This window comes from Sapajus apella, unplaced genomic scaffold (genome assembly GCF_009761245.1).
Source record: "Sapajus apella isolate SASKATOON/1434 unplaced genomic scaffold, GSC_monkey_1.0 scaffold5, whole genome shotgun sequence".
Classification (NCBI taxonomy): domain Eukaryota; kingdom Metazoa; phylum Chordata; class Mammalia; order Primates; family Cebidae; genus Sapajus; species Sapajus apella.
In genome coordinates, this window is record NW_022436945.1 from 41,635,040 (window position 1) to 41,658,392 (window position 23,353).

Below are 23,353 nucleotides of genomic sequence, written 5' to 3' on the forward strand. Positions count from 1 at the left end.
AAAAAGCAGGAGTTGCAATCCTAGTCTTTGATAAAATAGACTTTAAATCAACAAAGATTAAAAGAGACAAAGAAGGGCATAACATAATGGTTAAAAGATCGATGCAACAAGAAGAGCTAACGATCCTAAATATATAAGCGCCCAATACAGGCGCATCCAGACACATAAAACAAGTCTTTAATGACCTACAAAGAGACTTAGACTCCCACACAATAACAGTGGGAGACTTTAACACTCCACTGTCAATATTAGACAGATTGAGACAGAAAATTAACCAGGATACCCAGGACTTGAACTCAGATCTGAACCAAGCAAACCTAATACACATCTACAGAACTCTCCACCCAAAATCCACAGAATATACATTCTTCTCAGCACCACATCACACCTACTCTAAAGTTGACCACATAATTGGAAGTAAATCACTCCTCAGCAAATGCAGAAGAATAGAAATCATAATAAACAGTCTCTCAGACCACAGTGCAATCAAATTAGAACTCAGGATTAAGATTAAATCAGAACCACACAACTTTATGGAAACTGAACGACTGGCTCCTGAATCTCAACTGGATAAACAATGAAATGAAGGCAGAAATAAAGATGTTCTTTGAAAACCAACAAGAACGAAGACACAATGTACCAGAATCTCTGGTACATATTTAAAGCAGTGTCTAGAGGGAAATTTATAGCAATAAATGCCCACATGAGAAGCAAGGAAAGATCGAAAACTGACACTCTATCATCAAAATTGAAAGAGCTAGAGGAGCAAGATCAAAAAACTCAAAAGCGAGCAGAAGACAAGAAATAATGAAGATCAGAGCAGAACTGAAGGAGATAGAGACACAAAAAACCCTTCAAAAAATCAATAAATCCAGGAGCTGGTGTTTTGAAAAGATCAACAAAATAGACAGACCACTAGCCAGATTAATAAAAAAGAAAAGAGAAAAGAACCAAATAGATGCAATAAAACAAGATAAAGAAGATATCACCACTGATTCCACAGACATACAAACCACCATCTGAGATTACTGCAAACAATGCTATGCACATAAACCAGTAAATCTGGAAGAAATGGATAAATTCCTGGACACCTGCACCCTCCCAAGCCTAGATCAGGAAGAAGTCGAAACCCTGAATAGACCAATAACAAGGTCTGAAGTTGAGGCATCAATTAATAGCCTACCAACCAAAAAACGCCCAGGTCCAGATGGGTTCACAGCCAAATTCTACAAAGACAAACTGGTACCTCTCCTTCTGAAACTATTCCAAACAATCCAAAAAGAGGGAATCCTTCCCAAATCATTTGATGAGGCCAATGTCATCCTGATACCAAAAGCCGGCAGAAACTCAACAAAAAAAGAAAACTTCAGGCCAATATCCATGATGAACAGAGATACAAAAATCTTCAATAAAATACTGGCAAACCAACTACAACAGTACATCAAAAAGCTTATCGATCATGATCAAGTAGGCTTCATCCCGGAGATGCAAGGCTGGTTCAACATACACAAGTCTATAAACGTAATTCACCACATAAACAGAGCAAAGACAAAAACCACATGATTATCTCAATAGATGCAGAGAAGGCCTTTGACAAAATTCAACAGCCCTTTATGCTAAAAACTCTCAATAAACTAGGTATTGATGGAACATATCTCAAAATAATAAAAGCTATTTACAACAAACCCACAGCCAATATCATACTGAACGGGCAAAAACTGGAAGCATTCCCTTTGAAATCTGGCACTAGACAAGGATGTTCTCTCTCACCACTCCTATTCATTATGGTATTGCAAGTTCTACCCAGAGCAAACAGGCAAGAAAAAGAAATAAAGAGTATTCAATTAGGAAAAGAGGAAGTCAAATTGTCTCTATTTGCAGACGACATGATTGTATATTTAGAAGACCCCATCATCTCAGCCCCAAATCTCCTTAAACTGATAAGCAACTTCAGCAAAGCCTCAGGATACAAAATCAATGTGCAGAAATCACAGGCATTTCTATACACCAATAACAGATTAAAAGAGAGTCAAATCAAGAGCAAACTGCCATTCACAGTTGCTACAGAGAGAATAAAATACATAGGAATACAACTAACAAAGGATGTAAAGGATCTCTTCAAGGAGAACTACAAACCACTGATCAAGGAAATAAGAGAGGACACAAACAGATGGAAAACCATTCCATGCTCATGGTTAGGAAGAATCAATATTGTGGAAATGGCCATACTGTCCAAAGTAATTTATACATTCAACACTATCCCCATCAAGATACCTATGACCCTCTTCACAGAACTGGAAAAAACCACCTTAAACTTCATATGGAACCAAAAGAGAGCCCACATAGCCAAGACAATCCTAAGCAAAATGAACAAAGCTGGAGGTATCACGCTCCCTGACTTCAAACTATACTACAAGGCTATAGTAATCAAAACAGCATGGCACTGGTACCAAAACAGAGATATAGACCAATGGAACAGAACAGAGGCCTCAGAGACAACACCATACATCCACAACCATCTGATCTTTGACAAACCTGACAAAAACAAGCAATGGGGAAATGATTCCCTGTTTAATAAATGGTGTTGAGATAACTTGCCAGCCATGTGCAGAAAACAGAAACTGATCCCTTTCCTGTTACACTAAAATTAACTAAAGATGGATTAAAGACTTGAACATATGACCTAACACCACAAAAACCCTAGAAGAAAACCTAGGCAAAACCATTCAGGACATAGGCATAGGCAAGGACTTCATGACTAAAACACCAAAAGTAATGGCAACAAAAGCCAAACTAGACAAATGGGATCTAATTAAACTCCAGAGCTTCTGTACAGCAAAAGAAATAATCATTAGAGTGAACCAGCAACCAACAAATGGGAAAAATTTTTGCAATCTACCCATCTGACAAAGGTCTAATATCTAGAATCTACAAAGAACTAAAGCAGATTTACAAGAAAAAAACAAACAAACCCATTCAAAAGTGAGTGAAGGACATGAACAGACACTTTTCAAAAGAAGACATATATGAGGCCAACAAACATAAGAAAAAATGCTCATCATTCCTGGTCATTAGAGAAATGCAAATCAAAACCACATTGAGATACCATCTCATGCCAGTTAGAATGGCAATCATTAAAAAATCTGGAGATAACAGATGCTGGAGAGGATGTGGAGAAATAGGAACACTTTTACACTGTTGGTGGGAGTGTAAATTAGTTCATCCATTGTGGAAGACAGTGTGACAATTCCTCAAGGACCTAGAAATAGAAATTCCATTTGACCCAGCAATCCCATTACTGGGTATGTATCCAAAGGATTATAAATCATTCAACTATAAAGACACATGCACACGTATGTTCATTGCGGCACTGTTTACAACAGCAAAGACCTGGAACTAAGCCAAATGTCCATTGATGATAGACTGGACAAGGAAAATGTGGCGCACACCATGGAATACTATGCAGCCATAAAAAGTGATGCATTAGTGTCCTTTGTAGGGACATAGATGAATCTGGAATCATCATTCTCAGCAAACTGACACAGAACAGAAAAACACCGCATGTTCTCACTCATAGGCAGGTGTTGAACAATGAGAACACATGGACACAGGGAGGAGAGCAGTACACACTGTGGCCTGTTGGGGGGGACTAGTGGAGGGACAGCGGGGGGTAGGGAGGTTGGGGAGGGATAACATGGAAAGAAATGCCAGATATAGGTGAAGGGAGGATGGAGGCAGCAAACCACATTGCCACGTATGTACCTGTGCAACAATCCTGCATGATCTGCACGTGTACCCCAGATCCTAAAGTACTATATGTATATATATATATATATATATATATATATATATATGTAAAAAAAGCAAACCTTAATGGGCACATTTCAAGAAAAATAAGAAATAACAAAATACATCCCAAAAAGAAAGCCTGTAGATGCCAATAGCCAAAAGGAATTTATTTAATAACCAAAAACTCCCCCATCTCTGCAAATTCATAATTTTGTTAAATTTATTACAAAGTAATATATAGATGATCAAATATTTATGAGGAAAATTACAAAATATATTTGAAAAACATAAAAGATCAACATAAATGACAAAATATATCTCATTCATGGATGGCAGCACTCACTGTTATAGGATGTCATTCTCCAATAATCTATAAATAAGACTAATAAATATTCACCAGGACTTTTCACAATATTTGACTAATTCTAACAGTTACATGAAATTATGAAAAACATTTATCCTACTAGAGAGAATTATACTATTATAAAGCTATAGGAATAATAGCTTTATTAGTGCTGTAATGATGCAGGGATAGAGACCAGTGGAGTATTGTGAAGAATTCAGAAACAAATCCAAATGTTTTCAAACTGTTAAAAATGATATAGAAAACATAAAAATCAGAGGAGAAAACACCTCACACCCTTTAGGATGGCTATCATTAAAAAAACTTATAAAGATAACCAGTGTTAGCAAGGTTAAAGAGCAATTGGAATCATCATAAACCATTGGTAGGAATGTAAAACGGTATAGCCACTATGGAAAACAGTATGGCAGTTGCTCAAAAACTTAAAATAGAATTAGAGGGAGGCCGAGGTAGGTGGATCACGAGATCAAGAGATCGAGACCATCCTGGTCAACATGGTGAAACCCCATCTCTACTAATAATACAAAAAATCAGCTGGGCATGGTGGCACGTGCCTGTAATCCCAGCTACTCAGGAGGCTGAGGCAGGAGAATTGCCTGAACCCAGGAGGCGGAGGTTGCGGTGAGCCGAGATCGCGCCATTGCACTCCAGCCTGGGTAACAAGAGCGAAACTCCGTCTCAAAAAAAAAAAAAAAAAAAGAATTAGATATGATCCAAAAATTTTACTTGTGAGTATATTCCCAGAAGAAATGAAAACAGGGACTCAGATAGATATTTCCACATCATGTTCAAAGCAGCGTTATTCATAACAGCCAAAAGATGGAATCTACCCAAGTGTTCATCTACAGATCAGTGTGTAAACAAAAGTTGGTATTATTTAGCCTTAAAAAGGAAGGAAATTCTGATGCATTCTACAATATGAAGGAAACTTGAGGGCAGTGTACAAAATGAAATAAGTCCGTCACAAAAAAGACAAATATTCTGAGATTCCACTTACATGAGTTACCTAAAGCAGTCAAATTTATGGAGACAGAAAGTAGAAGGTTGGTTGCCAGGGATTGGGGAAAGAGGGGAATGGAGAGTTGTTTAATAGGTATAGAGTTTCATTTTGCAAGATAAAAATTGTTCTGGAGATTGGTTGCACAGTAATGTGAATATACTAACACTACTGAACTTCATCCTTAAAAATGGTAAATTTTCTGTTATGTGCATTTTATCATAATTTAAAAAGAAATTTCTAGTTTTTTTTTCAGTAAAATTTATTTTTAAAAGAATGAAGTGAAATTTTATAAATGGTGTTAAAACAACTGCATTTTCTTATAGAGAAAAAGTAGATACATTCCTGATGTGGTTTGGCTATGTCACCACCCTAATCTCATCTTGAACTGTAGTTCCCATAATCCGCACGTGTTGTAGGTGGGAGGCAATTGAATCATTGGGGCAGTTACCTCCAGGCTGTTCTCTTGATACCGAGTGAGTTCTCATTAGATCTGATGGTTTTATAAGGGGCTTTTCCCCGATTTCACTTGGCTCTCATTCTTCTCCTTCCTGCTGTCATGTGAAAAGAATATATTTGCTTCCCATTCTGCCTTGATTATAAGTTTCCTGAAGGCTCCCCAGCCATGCTGAACTATAGGTCAATTAAACCTCTTTTCTTTATAAATTACCCTGTATCAGGTATGTCTGTCTTAGCAGAGTGAAAATGGACTAATACAATTCCTTACATCAAATCATACATAAAAGTAAAGCCCAATGTTATTCAAGACCTAACCTCAAAAATAAAATTTTAAAACTCTTAGAATAAAGTATAAGAGAATATCTTTTTCACCTTGGGAATACAGAAAGGTTTTGAAAAGAAAGCACAAAAAGTACAAAATAAAGAAAAAGATGAATAATTTTGACTATGCCAAATCATAACTTTTATCTGACAATCAAAATGAAATGATAAGCCATAACTGGTGAGAATATATTAGTAATACTATAAAAATAGTATCCAGAACTTTACACACACACTCATGCATACATACACACTCTTATAAATCAATGAAACAACACATGCACACATACACACTCTTATAAATCAATGAAAAAACTCAAATGAGAAAATGGACAAAGTATATAAACAATTAGGACAGGAAATCAGAATGGCCAATGCATATGAAAAAATCCTTAACCCCACTTGTCATCAGGGAAATCCAAATTAAAACAGTGAAATGATACCACTTCATATCCATCAGATTGACAAAAAAAAAAAAAAAAAAAAAAAAAAAAAAAACACAATGATCTAACATTAACAAGAACTGGTGAAGATGTGGGTATATCTTCAAACACAGATGGAAGGATAAATTGATATTATCATTTATAGAGCAATCTATCAACTATCAAGTGAAGTTGAAAATGGGTATACCCTATGATCCCACAATTCTCCATATATCCTTGAGAAATTTTTACAGGTGGGCCCAAGGATGGTCACAGCAGAATTGTTCATAATGAGAAAATTGGAAACAACTCACATTTCTCACAGTAGGAGAAAGATAAATTAAGGAATAGCTGATTATAGAATGCTAGACAGGATTTAAAGTTATTAAATCAGGCATATATGAAATAAGAGATTCTCAATACTGTAGTTCAGATTTTTAAAAAAGCAAGTTGCCAAAAAAAAAAAAAAAAAGTAAAGAAAAAGCTGGGCGCGGTGGCTCAAGCCTGTAATCCCAGCACTTTGGGAGGCCAAGGCGGGTGGATCACGAGGTCAAGAGATCGAGACCATCCTGGTCAACACGGTGAAACCCCGTCTCTACTAAAAATACAAAACATTAGCTGGGCATGGTGGCGCGTGCCTGTAATCCCGGCTACTCAGGAGGCTGAGGCAGGAGAATTGCCTGAGCCCAGGAGGCGGAGGTTGCGGGTGAGCCGAGATCGCGCCATTGCACTCCAGCCTGGGTAACAAGAGTGAAACTCCGTCTCAAAAAAAAAAAAAAACAAAACAAAAGCAAGTTGCAGAATCATATAATATAATGCCCTTTATTAAATACTTTCAAATTTGCAATTAATTATTCCTTCTATTTTTATAGATATATTTAAGTTAAAACATAACAATATAGACCAATAGTTCCTTTAAAAATTAAAAATAGAATTACCGTATCATCAAGCAATTCCATTTCTGTGTATATTCCCAGAATAATTAAATACGGAGGTGGGCATATTTTTTGTACACACGTGTTCATAACAGCATTACTCACAATATCCCTTAATCAACAGATGAAGGGATACACAAGGTGTACTTAAAAAGGAAAAAAATTCTGATAACATGCTACAACATGGATGAAACTTGAGGACATTATGCTAAGTGAAATAAGTCACAAAGGACAAATACTGCCTGATTCCATTTATATGAGATATCTAGAGTTGTCAGATTCATAGAGACAGAATCTAAAACGGTGACTACCTGGGGCTGAAGAAATTGGAGACTGAGGAGTTATTGTTTAATGAGTACAGAGTTTGTTATTTAAGATGAAAAGACTTCTGGAGATGGATGGAAAGACTTCTGGTGATGGAATGTGAATTTGCTTAATGCCACTGAACTGTATACTTAAAAATAGTTAAGATGTAAATGTTGTTATATGTATTCTACCACAATGTTTAAAATACACCAACAAATTTCATTGAACACACACACACACACACACACACACACACACACACACACACACACACACACACACACAATAGGGGACCAGATACATACCAAATTCATGATAGTTTTTGCCCCTAAGGAAACAGGGAGGGGAACAGGACTAAGAATGGAAATATGAGTAACTTCAACTTTATCTGTAATGTGTTTTTAAAGATAAGCAAACAGGCCGGGCAAGGTGGCTCACACTTGTAATCTCAGCACTTTGGGAGGCAAAGGCAGGAGGATCACTGGAGCCCAGGAGTTTGAGACCAGCCTGGGTAATATATGTAGACCCCATCTCTACTACAAAAAAAAAATTTTTTTTAATTAGCTAGGTGTAGTGGCATGCACCTGTAGTCCTAGCTATTCAGGAGACTAAAGTGGGAGGATCACTTGAGCCTGGGAAGTCAAAGCTTTAAATGAGCTATAATCGTGCCACTGTACTCCAGCCTGGGTGACAGAGTAAGATGCTGTCTCAAAAAATAAGCAAAAAAATAGCTAAACCAAGCGTAAACAAATGTTCACATTTGTTATTTTTGGTAATTACTATGGTCTTGAATGTTTGTGTCTCCTCAAAACTCATATGTTGAAATCCTAATCCCAAAGGTGACAGTATTAAGAGGTAGAGACTTTGGGAGTGATTAAACCATGAGGGCAGAGCACTCATCAATGAAATAAGTGAAAAGAGAGGCCAAAAGGAGCTCGTTTGTCCCTTCCACCATGTGAGGTCAATGAAGAGGTCACCATCTATGAAGAACAGGTCCTCACAAAACACCAAATCTGGTGGGACCTTGATCTGGGACTTCCCAACCTCTAGAACTGTTAGGTATTAATATGTTTTCTTGTTTATAAGCCACCCAGTTTATAGTATTTTTATTATAGTATCCCAAACTAAGATAATAATAATTTCATGAATGCTTGCTATATTATTATTCTATGTATTCTTTTATGTACTCTTATATAGTTAATTTTTTTTTATTAAAAAGTGAAGGTCCAAGCTACAAAAACAAGGTGGTAAAACAAGGAGAGGCCTTAGGAGACTAAAAGAAAAATGGGACAATTCTGAAATAATTAAAGTATCAGAGGTCTTGGTAAGGCCATAAACAATTTTGAGGGAGTGACAGAATGAAAAGAATACAAATTGAAAACAGCTGGTTGGGCACAGTGGCTCAAGCCCATAATCCCAGCACTTTGGGAGGGTGAGGCAGGTGGACCACCTGAAGTCAGGAGTTCAAGACCAGCCTGGGCAATATGGTGAAACCCCATCTCTACTAAAAATTACAAAAATTAGCTGGGCATGGTGGCTGGCACTTGTAATCCCAGCTACTCAGGAGGCTGAGGCAGGGAGAATTGCTTGAACCCGGGAGGCAGAGATTGCAGTAAACCAAGATTACACCACTGCACTGCAGCCTGAGTGACAGAGTAAGACTGTCTCAAAAAAACGAAACCAACAAAAACCGAAAACAGCCATTCATGATGGCTCTAACACAATGGTGAGAGAAAAAGATTTTTAGTTTCGTAAAATAGAGTTAAAGCAATGCCAAAAAATGAATAGATCAAAGAAATAGCCTCAGGAAGTAAAAACGAAGATGATAAAAATATAAAGTCTTGTGCTGTGTGCTAACAAAAATAAAATAATAGGAGCCATGGTCCCTGCACTTTTTAGGAAGATAAAATTCAAAGGGAATTGATTAATCAACAAAATTAGATATCATGCTAATAAGTGAAAAATAAGATGTATTGAGAATATAGGCTATAGAAATTCAGTAGAGAAGAAAAAGATTATGAAGTGGTCCAATATTACATAATGAAGTAAACAACAATTGAGTAGACTCATGAAGGAATAAAGTTTGGACACAGAGAATAGAGAAAGGTAGACTACATTAGGTACAAGCAGAGAATGTGTATAAAATCGTGATGGCACAAATGAGTAGTGTATGTTTGGGAATAGTGGCTGAAAACCAGCCTAACAGGAACAGAAACTAGAAAGCACTGAGAAATATAGTTGGAGAAGTGGGTGGAGATTCTAAAGGAGAAGATTCTAAAATTTTAACGTAGTTGAGACAGGACTGTTAAGGATTTTAAGCAAGGGAGTGTTATTAGAGTATTACTGGAGGAAAATTAATCTGGAAGCATACAAAAAGAGACTAGAAGCAAGGAAAAAACCTTGATACTAAGAAAGTAAACTTTCAGGACACTTGTTAGTTTGTGGATGTTTTCACCTATTATTTTTATAAACAAAATGTATAACATTACCTTCCAACTTGAGATTTATCCCTCCACATTCTATAATTCCAATGAATTTGGCTTCTATCTGACCATTTTTATAAACAAAAATTGTTGGTAAACAATTGTCATGGTAGTGTTGAATACAGCTATTCACGATGGCTTTAACAAATTTAGTTTCTGGAAACTTTCTTGCTAGAAGACTAAGATGCTGGTTAACCAACAAACACATTGGGATGCTAAAAACAGAAATAGTACACACAATGTTTAATAAACAGACTACTCATCTCAGTCTAATGAAAGTGAAATATATCCATGGCAAAAATATATCTTAGATAGTTTCTAATATAAAAGCATGTTATTATCCTCTATTGTTACCTTTAGCAATGATGAACTGTATGTAGAGTTTTGACTGCAAGCACCATTATAGCTGAGAATGAAGCTAGCTAACATGGCAAGCTGATGCTTAACTTAGGGAAACTATATCCAGCTGAGCATCAGTTTAGTTCAAGCAGATTCCCAGTTTGTAGAAAAAACAAACAAACAAAAAAACAAAAAAAACAGGACAATTCTAGCAAATACTTGGCAGTTCTGAGTTGAAACAAAAGGATCACAACCCTAATTGCCATCATGAGCTTCTTTCCATGTAATGAGTTTGCCACACCCAAAACTGTCTTTCCTGACCTCAACAAACTTCTTCCACAGTCTTTGGAATCCCATTCCATGCCACATCCTGGTGGTCCCATTATCCAGAACTGTTCCTTACCAAGAATTTAATATTGATTGGAAGTGTGACCACAACCTCAGCTCTTCCTGCTTTATCACTTAATTCTCACCGCACTCCTTGTTCAATTAGTCCCTTTTCTCCCAGTTTATCAAACTGTCAAGTGAATCCCTTCACCTCTACTTTATTCCACATTCCTTCCTTCTCCCATGGGACCTTTGTTGATTACTGTTTCCCTCTTTTCCTGTTTTCCTCTTTTCCTGTTTTCTCATCTTTCCTTCTCCAAAGACTCTTTCTCCATTTTACATAAACATATTCAAGTTGGGCTGGGTGTGGTGGCTCACGCCTATAATCCCGGCACTTTGGGAGACCCAGATCATGTGAGGTCAGGCGTTCAAGACCAGCCTGGCCAATATGGTAAAATCCCATCTCTACCAAAATATAAAAGGTTTTAGGAGCCAAGGGAAAACTTCTTTGCCCTCTGAAGGAAGGTTCACTGAAAGATCGACTAACAAAAGGCAGATTAATTGGAGAAAAGGCACACAAATTTATTAATATGCACATGAGAGAGGAAACACAAAGTACCCCGAAGCCCTCCATTGGGGTACAGAAGCTCATATGCCATCTTGAGGCTAGAGGCTACAGAAAGAATGGAGGCTCTGGAATGGCCAAAAACAGGTTATTGGGGTAAATCAGGTTACAGTGGCAAGACAGGCTACGGGAGGAAGAGAAGAGAAGGCCTGGCTAGCAAAGGTGGCCTTGTTATGTAGATGAAACCTTACATGTAGCAGCCCTCAAAGAGAATAGATGGTAAATGTTTCTTTTAGACCTTTAAAGGCATCAGATTCACAGTTAACTTTGGTCCTAGATCAGACTAGAGAAGGCCCTTAGAGAAGGCCTGATTGCATGAATGCAGATTTTCTCTACAGTTGCAAATCTCCCCACCAAAAGGCAGCTTTACAGGGTTACTTTGGTTTGCTGGTTCTCTCAACACCCATCTCAAAATATATCAAGAAAGTGTATCTTAGGGTAAAATGTTTGACTTCCTTCAAGGTGAAATGAGTCCACTAATATCTAATTCAGAGAAATTTTATCATTATCTTTAGAAATTTTATCATAATGAAAGCTCAGGCAGTGGTACAACAGATATTTGTGGGGCAGGTCAGTAATGTGAATGGCAGAAGGCAGGTAGGCATTGGTGGTGGCAGTGAAAAGTATAGAACTAAGAGAATAGTGCATAACAGATTGTGACTCAGGGAGAAAGGGCTGCCCAAAGATAATTCTGAGAGCAAGCAGTAGGGGAACAAATCTGGGGGGAGTTCAGGGACATAATTTTAACCTGAGAAGAGCTGTAAAATATGAGGCAGACCTCTAATATCACAAAACAAGTTAAGAACCTATTTATGGTATTCAAGATTCAAAATATGTACTTGGGTATAGGAATAATATAAAAGCCCCAAATTAGAATTGGGGTACAGGTATAAGATTAAATAAAACCAGAAACAAGACTGACTACAAGCTAAGTCATTAGGCTTAATGGCCCATGTTGAGTTAGATCCATCTAAGGCACCTTAAGGAGGCTAAGTCTTCATTTGTATAAAAAGTGGGTCTAATCCTATCAATTTAATGGCAAAGAGCCATTGAAATTATAGAACTTAGGAGCCTAATCAAAAAACAAACACCACTCTTTTATAAAATTGATAGAAAGTAGCCAAAAACGAAACCACCTTTGCAAAAAATTGTTTAACAGTGAGAGAATTATGATAGTGAAAGAGATCTGATCTAACCAACCCCTAACTTCCCTTTAACCTCTAAACTGCATTGAATCATTCCTGGGCTTGGGCTAAGCTAACTTTGGGAGAAATTCAGTTTATAATTTAAATGATAATAGCCTTTCCCCAAAACTAAACCACGTTTGTAAAGCTAAAGGAAGATTAGGTTAGGAGGATGAGAGGAGCCTGAATTCTGCTAAGATACACACTTAAACAATACCAGCCATTATTCTGGAGGTCATAAGATTTGCAACTTCCTCAATTACTCCTGCAGATAACATCACTATTATAGAACCTGAGGTTGGCCTTTTTGATAAACCTTTTTGAGTTTTTGCATTTCTGATGACTGATGCCTCTACCTGGACCCACCAAGAAGTCCTGTGGCCCCACACAGAAGTAGACTTAGCACTCATAAGGACTGTATTAGTCCATTCTCATGCTGCTAATAAAGACATACGCAAGACTGGGTAATTATAAAGGAAAGAGGTTTAACTGACTCACAGTTCAGTATGGCTGGGGAGGCCTCAGGAAACTTACAATCATGGTAGAAGGGGAAGCAAACACAAATACATTCTTCTTCACTTGGCAGCAGCAGGGAGAAATGCTGAGCAAAAGGGGGAAAGCCCCTTATAAAACCATCAGATCTCATGAGAAATCACTCATTATCACAAGAACAGAATAAGGGTAACTGTCCCCATGATTAAATTACCTCCTACCGGGTCCCTCTACAGTTCAAGATGAGATTTGAGTGGAGACATAGCCAAACCACATCAAGGACCATTTTCCACATCCCTATGACTGTATTCCCAACCAATTAGCATTACCCATTCTATGGTCTGGCAAACTATCCTTGAAAAACCCCAACCCCTAAATTTTGGCGGAGGCTGATCTGAGTAATAAAACTCTGGTTTCCTGTTTAGTTGACTTTGTGTGAATTAAACTCTTTATTGTAATTCCCCTGTCTTGATAAATTGGATCTATGCGGAGGGCAGGCCAAAACCTGCTGGGTAGTTACAAAAACATAAATTGACAGTTATCCTTCAACTTTGCAATATTAAAAGCTGTAAGTAAATCCATTGTTTTTTGTTTTTTTGTTTTTGTTTTTATTGAGACCGAGTCCTGCTCTGTTGCCCAGGCTGGAGTGCAGTGACATGATCTTGGCTCACTGTAACCTCTGTCTCTTGGGTTCAAGTGATTCTCCTGTCTCAGCCTCCCAAGTAGCTGGGATTATAGGGAAACACCACCATGCCCATCTAATTTTTTTGTACTTTTAGTAGAGACAGAGTTTTGTCATGCTGGCCAGGCTGGTCTCAAACTCCTGACCTCAGGTGGTCTGCCTGCCTTGGCCTCCCAAAGTCCTGGGATTACAGGGATGAGCCACCACACCCGGCCAGTAAATCCATTGTTAAAAACTAGTTTTCTAAAGAATATTTGTAACACAATTATTTTCTGTTGTATTTTATAAATTTGGATTATTACAGATTAATTTTTTAAATATATGTTTTATACAAACACAGGAATATATTTTCTTAATATCCAGAAAACAAATATATAACTACTTTAGAGTAGCCCAAAAAAACCTTCTAAGAAGGTCACAAATACTTAAAATATTATGAAACCACATCCTTCTTTTTGAGTCTATCAAAGCATATGACAATTTGAAGCAGACTAAAATACATTCAACCTCTTTATGATTTTTTAAGATTTCTAAAAGCTAGTAATTTATCTGGAAAAAATAACCATTAAAGCAGATAATTTTACTTAGAAGCAATATCTACTCTGCAAACCACAAAGGGTCAGAAAAAACATTCAGTGAACCACTTCAGTATATAATATTTACCACAAACAAAACCCAGTTTTGTAAATGTCAGTGTTTCTCATCCTTATTTGTGAGACTTACAAGGAGCATTTACAAACTGGTTAACTAAATAAATAGTAGACGTAATATGGAAGTGTGATTTGAGGAAATAACTTTTATCTGAAGAATGCAAGTCCCTTTAAATGTTTACACCCACAGAGTCATTAAAATGAGACAGCAGGCTAGGCACAGTGGTTCACGCCTGTAATCTCAATAATTTGGGAGGCTGAGGCAGGAGGATTGCTTGAGGCCAGGAGTTCAAGACTGGTCTGGGCAACAGAGCAAGACCCTATTTCTACAAAAAAATTTTTAAAAATTAGCCGAATATGGTATGCAAACCTGTAGTCCAAGCTACTTGGAGGACTGAAGCAAGAGGATCATTGCTGGAGCCCATGCATTCAAGGCTGCAGTGAGCTATGATCGTCACTGCACTCCAGCTTGGGAGACACAGTGAGCCCCTGTCCCCCCGCTAAAAAAGAGAGAATTACAACCTACACCCTCCTTGACCTATGTATTCATCTCTTGAAACTGTTTGCTATTGCTTCCAAGTAGCTATAAATTAACCCAATAATACATCAGACACTGTAACTTTTATAGATTAACAATGTATAGCTAATCACTAAGGTTATTTCCTTAAGCCATTGAGAATTCCTGACAAACAACTTTGTATCAGTCCACTCCCTGTCCTCCTTTGAGGTCTTCACAAACCTGCTCATAACAAAGGCTAAAGGGAGGTTATATCCAAGGTTACTTAGTCTTCTGGGCAGCTATCCTCACTTTGGCTTAAGTTAACTCTTTAAATTATACTTTGTGCCCATTCTCTTCCTTTTAGGTCAACACATTCTTTTTAAGACTTTAAAGGTACTTAAAAATTAATCAACCAAGACTTTTAGTTATAATGAAATAACTTTTCTGGGGCATTTTCTTTTATGGGGCATGTTGTCCTATCAAAATTTGACTCAGGAACTGCAAATTATAGCCCTATACAGGCTACACAGTGCTATATACAGGGCTATAATTTGCATAAATTGCTCTGTTCATAATTTCCCCAAGGACCTAAAGAGAAAAAAGTTTATTATTTAGAGATTGAGATAAGGACAATGAGGTTGCTGTCATGGCCTCTGTCCCTGGAATGGTTATAGCCCTGAGGCAGAGGAGTAGGGACCTAAAGCTAGAAGGACTATTTGAATGAGAGAAACAGAATTGGGGAAAAGTCTACTTTCCCCAACTACTAGGCAAGACTGCTGAGGCCTAGGGACAGTGGGTTATACTTAGTACAACTAGGCATTTTAAAATTAACTATCTTAGAGGAATGGGGGAGTGCAGGGGTGCAAAGGTGCAGGGGAATTGTTCTATTAGAAGAGACTTAAAAGAGATGATACATCTAAATGTGCTGCGTAATTCTTGATTGGCTCCTTGTCCAAAAACATATGTATTTATAAAAGATATTTTTACGTCAGTTGGGAAAATCTAAGTAAGGATGTGGTATTAGATGTTATTAGGAATTAGCGTTAATTTTGTTAGGTGAGAAAATGGTATTGTGGTTATGTAGAAGAATGCTCTTGAAGGGATTCATAGTATGCCACAACAAAATACGCCACTCTGGGATAAGGATTATTGTGAGCTAAAGGTAACTGAAAAGAAACAGACACAAGAAAAATCTTCTCCACACAGTAACAACCTCACTCCTGTCTCTCCCAGGAAGGGCAGGACACTGCTAATCACTGGATAAAGTTCTAGATTCTTACTCTCCCAGTGAGGCACCAGAGGAATCTATATAACAAACCTTGCTAAAATAACATTCAATTTCCATTCGTTTCACCCATGTATTTACCATTCCACAGTTTGTTACTCCTAGAATCTCAAAGACCCTTTCTGTTGTCTTGTCACTTCATTACAAATTTGCTGTCCTTTTAAGATGCCATATAAGCCCAAGTTCTAACCACTCCTTTAAATTACTTATCACTGAACTCTCCCATGTGTATGTGTAATGCATTTGTTAATAGACTTCTGTTTGTTTTTCTCTTGTTAACCTGTCTTTTGTCAGTCTAATTTGCAGGGCCAAGCCAATAAACTTAAAATGGGTAGAGAAGATAGAGTTTTTTTTCTTTCCAACACCTTTATGTTTTGAAGGTGCACGCTGAACTACACAGGAATAAATCATGATGCTATATTCAGTTTACTTTGAAATGGTTCTACAAATGCAAATATACACATACACAGAAACAATTATATAAATATGGCAAAATATTACTTGTTGAAGCTATCTGGTTGATATTTTAGAGTGCTCATTTTCTCATTCTTTCTACTTCTCTGTATTTTTGAGATTTTCTACAATAAAAAGTTTTTAAACTATGAAAGAATGCTTATTTTTCTAAAAAGTGTGACAACTTCCTTATATTTGAAATGAAAAGATCTTAAAATACCTAATTAAATTCCTGAAGCCAATGACTATCAAAAACTCTATGGATGTATGTATATGTAATACATAGTTTCTTTTTCTTGTGTACTGTTATATACTTTGTAAAACCTTAAAACCAAACATATGTCTTTTAAAATAGTAGTATATTAACATTTTGAAATACTATGGTAATTACCTTGATCTGTATAGATGAATTATAACCCACACATCTTTTTCTGCATTTGTGACTTCATTTACATACTGATTTCCAGAAATTTCTCTTAATTCTCCAAATTTTTGTTTTTTCTTAAGAGCTCTCCATTCCTGTAACCGCTTCTTTCTAATTAAAACATGAAATTTAATTACTTAAAAATATTCTCATATTCTTAAGGTCATTCTCATATGTAGTAACAATTTAGGGCAATGAATATAATGCCTATACATATCAAACACTTTAATTTTAGTATATGTGCTGCCGAAGCGAGCACTATCAAACACTTTAAATGATGAGATAACTATGAATGATCTTATAAAGCCAATTTCTCTTTTTATATGCAAATTTGTGTTATGGATATTGGAAAGTATAAGAAATTTGGTATCAACTTTTAAATTTGTTTGTATTTAAGACTAGGTTTAAATCATAGCTATAGAGAGTTTATCTAGATGTTGTGCCAACAAATTCTCATGTACAGGCTGAATACTTCGTTAAGGAGAATAATGATATCCAACATTTACCAAGTGCTTGCTACGTTGCCAGGCAGTATTTTAAATATATAACATTAATGAACTTAATCCTTGTAAAAATGTTACAAAGCAAGTATTATTACTATCCCCATTTAAATGTTAGTAACCATCATGCTAAGATGATCATTACTTTGAAGACTTTGTGGATATTTGTAATTACTTGTTATATACATAGATTTATTATAGACAGAGAGGTAGTAGATTATGGGTTTGGATTATAAGGTCAAACTAAACTGGGTTTAAATGCCAGTTCCAGTACTTCTTAATAGCATAAACTTGGGCAAGTTATTTAATCTCTCTATACTTGAGTTTCCCTAACTGTACATGGGAATACTAATAACTACTTACAAAGGATTATTGGGAAATAAATAATACATGTAAATTTTTTAGCAGGGTGTCTGACACACTGTGAGCATTCAATAAATGTTTACCTATTTATCTATCCATAGAGAACCTCAAAACTTTGTTTAAAAAACCAACTCTCTCAACATTTATATACTTTGACAATTTTGCTGTTGAACACCTGGATTCATGAAGCAAATCTAAATGGTTTCTGACATGTCTGCAAGTTTATTAACATTTAATGATTCTATACCTCTAAGTTTGCTGAGAGTATTTACTGTCTTTCTTTCTCTGTGTATTAACTATATTTTCTTATTTTATGTATTCTCGATGCTCTGCCATCTGGCATATTGCTGATTCTGTAGAGTCTGCCCCTCCCAGGGCTAGCAAACTCCAGGAGAGAGCAAACACTCTTCAAACACAAACCAACCAGTCTAGGGCTCATACCATCAATCACCTCATTTATCAGACTGAGCCACTATTCCCTGCTGTAATCATCCCAGGACCAGGTACCAAACAACTGGAGATAGCCCCTATATCCTAGAGCCCACCAAAATTATTGAAACTAGCCAATCCTAATTTTGTTTACCCTGCCTTGTCTTGCTTTTCCCATACAAACCACAATAAAAGCATTATGCTCATGCTTTTCCCTTGCTCCTTCTGATTCCTGATCAATTCAGGTGCTTCACTGCATGGCCTCGGTGTGGCATGATGTGGCATGCACCCCACAGTTGGAAACTGTGAGTAACCAACAATCCTTTCTATAGCAACTGTCTCCTGACACACTTGAATAAAAACAAAACCTGGGTATATTTTAAAACATTCTGACCTTATTTCACATGCTAGTAACATATCAAGTAAAACCTCTTACTTTACACAACCAGTAATCCAAGCAAAATCAAACCTAGGGGAGAATGCCAAGGATAGTAACCCAAGGCTACTTGGGACAGTAACCCAAGGCTGGGGGACCTCTCATAGTTTCCAAATTGAAATCCTTCAATTTTTCTCCACTGGCCCAGGTATTTGCAACCTAAAGTTACTCCACAATTCTTCTGAGAGCCTTACTTTGTTTGCACCAAGTATCTAATTTCCCTCAATTTGATCTTACCGGCTTAATATCTTTCAGAAATTTCAAAATATTTTTGTCCCACTGATGACACTGTGCTCTAATTAATGGTACAACTATCAACGACTTCTCTTCCTCCTCCCCTCTTCCACTTCTTCCTTCTTCTCATTTGTCTTTGTTACTTCAACGGAATTGGGCAGGGGAGAACAGTAAACACATGAGCTAGTTTTGCCATTAGGAGTTCACACAGTGTTCAATGGCCTGCATTTTTCACCTAACAATCCTATCAGTTGGGATTCAGTTATATAAACAGAAAGCTCCCTAGCTATTTTAAGCAGACAGGAGCTTAATTTGGAAAATTAAATGCTTTACCAATCCAATGAAAAGACAGAAGGAGTCGGCTCTAGACCTGGCTACCAGGAATGACTCCTAGAACAACATGCAAAACTGGTCTGCCAAGGCTCTACCACAATCTGGAAACTAGGAATCTAGAACTACGACTTCATTGTGGGCTCTACTACCAAACGATTCTGAGAATCAGAAAGCCAGTGTAACAACTTTTGTCTCTAGAAACCTATCTTCTTAGTAATAATCTGAGGATGAGAAATTGTTGCCAAAATAATGGCTTCACTGGATACTATACCCCATACCTGGATGATCAGATCAATCATATCCCAAACCTCAGCATCATGCAATGTACCCATGTAACAAACCTTCGTGTGCATCCCCTGAATCTACAATAAAAGTTGAAATTATAAAATAAAAAAAGGATAACGGCTCCAAAACCATGATGCAAATTCTAGATTAGTACCAGCTAAATGGATGCTTTGTGTGTTTCTACTTCTTTCCACACTTAATTTAGTTCTGAATTCACATCCCTGGTGAATGTCTAAATCACATTATTTACCTTTACTGCAATAAAGTCTGAGAAATATCATTTTAGTTTTTTAGCTTCCAAGGTACTGGAATACCCCAAGGGAAAGGGGAGCATATGTCAAAAAAGCCAATTTAGTATTATATGACACAAACAATATACTACAGATTTGTTTATTGCTATGTAAAAATTTCTTCATCCTTTTAGCTAGAAGAGCTTCTGAGCTGACTCACTTGTTATTTTATAGCAAATCATCTACACAATAACCTTTGTCTCTTCTTTTCTGAATATTACATCTTCTTTTTTTTTTTTTTAATCTTGTCCTAAGGCACTGGCTAGGACCTATAGTATGATGTTTAATAACAGAGGTGAGGCGGGACATGGTGGCTCAAGCCTGTGATCCCAGCACTCTGGGAGGCCAAGGCGGGCAGATCACTTGAGGTCAGGAGTTTGAGACCAGCCTGGCCAACAAGGTAAAATTCTGTCTCTATCAAAAAATACAAAAATTAGCCAGGCGTGATAGCATGCACCTGTAGTCCCAGCTACTCAGGAGGCTGAGGCAGGAGAATTGCTTGAATCCAGAAGACAGAGGCTGCAATGAGCTGAGATTAGGCCACTGCACTTCAGCCAGGGCCACAGAGCGAGACTCTGTTCCCCGCTACCACCAAAGAAAAAAACAGATGATAGTGAACAATTCATCTTTTTCTCATAATAATAACTTTTAATGTTTGTTAAAATTTTTATCAAGTAAGAAAAGTTCCATTACTTTAGCTTACCACTAGTTTTTAAAAAATATTTTCTTGCTGTTTTTACTTTAAATGAGGAATTTGCTTTAAATCAGTACTAATGAGATAAGTACAGAATTTCTTAAGAACAAGTAGTATTTTTAAACATTACAGGTTCAGGTACAGAAGTGAAAATAATGCCATAATTTGGTGGCATTTGTGATTTGTGATTTTGATGTGGAATATGCAAATAAAAGAATTTCTATTTATGGCATCTCTCTTTAATCTCTATGGTACAGACAGGTAGGGTGATCATCATTATAGCTTTCTCTTCTGAGGAAGCTACATTTACTTGGCAGACTACATTTGCCAGCTTGTCTCACAGTTGGATTAGGATCATAAGACTAGATTACAGCCCATGGCACATGAGTGAAAGTGATATATACATTTAGATGACTCATTCCTAAAATGCCCCATGTGATCTTTCACACTGTCTTTCTGATCCCCACAACTAGAGGTAAAGGTTTCTGAAATTATGTAGCCCCTAATGAAAACAGCCCAGGTCCATAGTCATCGCCTGGGAGAGAGCTGCTCAGGAGAACTATAGGATAAGCATCAAAGAGTTGTGTAACCATCACTACTACCTAATTCAAAACATTGTCATCACTCCACGATAAACCCATATCTATTCACAGTTACTCCCTATCCCCCATCCCAGGCTCTGGTAAACAACAATCTGTGTTCTGTCTCTGTGACTTTTTGTACTGGTTTCTTTCCCCTAGCATGATGTTTTCATCCATGTTGTAGAACATATTGGCACTTCATTTCATTTCATTTATGGCTGAATAATATTCCACTGTACAGATATATCACTTTTGGTTATCTATTCATCAACTGATGACATTTGGATTGTTTCCATTTTGGGGTTATTGTGAGTAACGTTTCTATGCCATTCCTATACGTGTTTTGAATTCTCCTGGGTACATATCTAGAAGTAGAATTGCTAACTTTATATTTAACCTTTTGAGGATCCACCAGATTGTTTTTCAAAGTGGCTGTGCCATTTACATTCCCAATGGCAATTCGCAGGGTTCTCATCCTCACCAACTTATTTATTATAACCACCTTAGTGTGTACGAAGTAGTCTGCCATAGAGGGGTCTTCCCTAACTCCAGTAGTTAGTGTCAGAATTGAAATGAACTGTATAACACCTAGTTGGTGTCCAGGAAGTTGGAGAATTGTTTGTGGGGGACCCTGCTACATTTCATGCTGGAAGTGGTATGAGTAAAACACACCAGAGGAACTAAAAACTACAGTAACTGAAATAAAATAATACATTGGAGAATTTCAAAAGTAGATTTGAGGAAGAAGAAAAATCAGCAACCTTGAAAATAGGAAAACTGCAATGATCAAATCTGAGGAACAGAAAAAAAAAAAAAGAATGAAACAATAAATAAATAGTGCCTAATGAGTCTATGGGATGATATCAAGCAGACCAACATACATGTGTGCATCTTAACAGAAAAGAGACAGAAAATAAGCATAAAGATTATTTTAAGCAATAATGGCTGAAATTTTCCCAAATTTGTTGAAATACATGAATTGATATATTTAAGACCAACAAACTCCAAGTATAAACTCAAAGACACCCACATGAGGATACATCAAAAACTACTGAAAGGCAAGAGACAGTGAGAATCTTGGTAGCAGAGAAGCAAGTCATCACATACAAGGGATCCTCAATAAGACTATCAGCCAGTTTCTCAGTAGAAATTTTGGAAGCTAAAAAGACAGTGAGTTGATATTTTTTAAATGCTAAGAGAAAAGAACTGTCAACCAAGAATTCGGTATTTGGCAAAACTATGCTTTAGGAATGAGGATAAATTAATGCATTCATATATTTAAAATAAATAAATAAAAATAAAAAACACTAAGGGACCTAGACCTGCCCTAAAAAATGTGTGAAAGGAGTCTTTCAGGCTGAAATGAAAGGGCAACAGATAGTAACAAATGCCACATGAAGAAACGAAGAACACTGGTAAAGTTCACTACATAGGGAAATATAATAGCCAGTACACTGTTTGTCCTTTACATTTGCCTATGTAAAAGCCAGTATTGGAGTTGGTTTCTTTTCTTTTCTTTTCTTTTCTTTCTTTCTTTCTTTTTCTTTTTTTGAGACACAATCTTGCTTTGTTGCCTGGGCTCAAGTGCCATGGTGCGATCTCAGCTCACTGCAACCTCCACCTGCCAGGTTCAAGCAATTCTCACACCCTAGCCTCCCAAGTAGCTGAGACTACAGACGTGTGCCACTACGCTCGGCTAATTTTTTTGTATTTTTAGTGGAGATGGCATTTTACCATGTTGGCCAGACTGGTCTCGAACTCCTGACCTCAGGTGATCTGCCTGCCTTGGACTCCCAAACCACTGGGATTACAAGCGTGAGACACTGTGCCTGGCCTAGAGTTGGTTTCTAACTTCTCTTTTTCTCCTATATGATATAAAAGGCAAATATATAAAGCAATAATAAATCTATGTTAATGCATGCACAATATGTAACAATGGAGTCGGTGACACTAACAAATAAAGAGAATGATAGAAATGTGTTTACATACTGTTGAATCTAAGTTGGTAAAAGTTGGTATTATTCAAAGTAGGCCATTGTAAGATGTTAATTTTTATCCTTAAGGTAAAAACTAAAAGATACACATAAAATGAAAGAAGGAAAAAAAAATGGTACACTGCAGCTAGCTGCAAAAAGAAGGTAGTAATAGAAGACTTAAGAAAACAAAAATTAT

The 23,353-nt window shown here is 36.9% G+C and overlaps 1 protein-coding gene across 1 annotated transcript in view; it reads right to left on the reverse strand.

Moving 5' to 3' along the window:
• Positions 1-23,353, reverse strand: part of PDCL2 (phosducin like 2) — a 42,203-nt gene that overhangs the window by 5,508 nt on the left and 13,342 nt on the right. Inside the window, exons 4-5 of the mRNA XM_032274247.1 lie at positions 17,004-17,147; positions 10,083-10,291 (exon numbers count right to left, since the gene is read on the reverse strand). Coding sequence (XP_032130138.1) covers positions 10,083-10,291; positions 17,004-17,147 — 353 coding nt within the window. The remainder of the gene's footprint in view (positions 1-10,082; positions 10,292-17,003; positions 17,148-23,353) is intronic.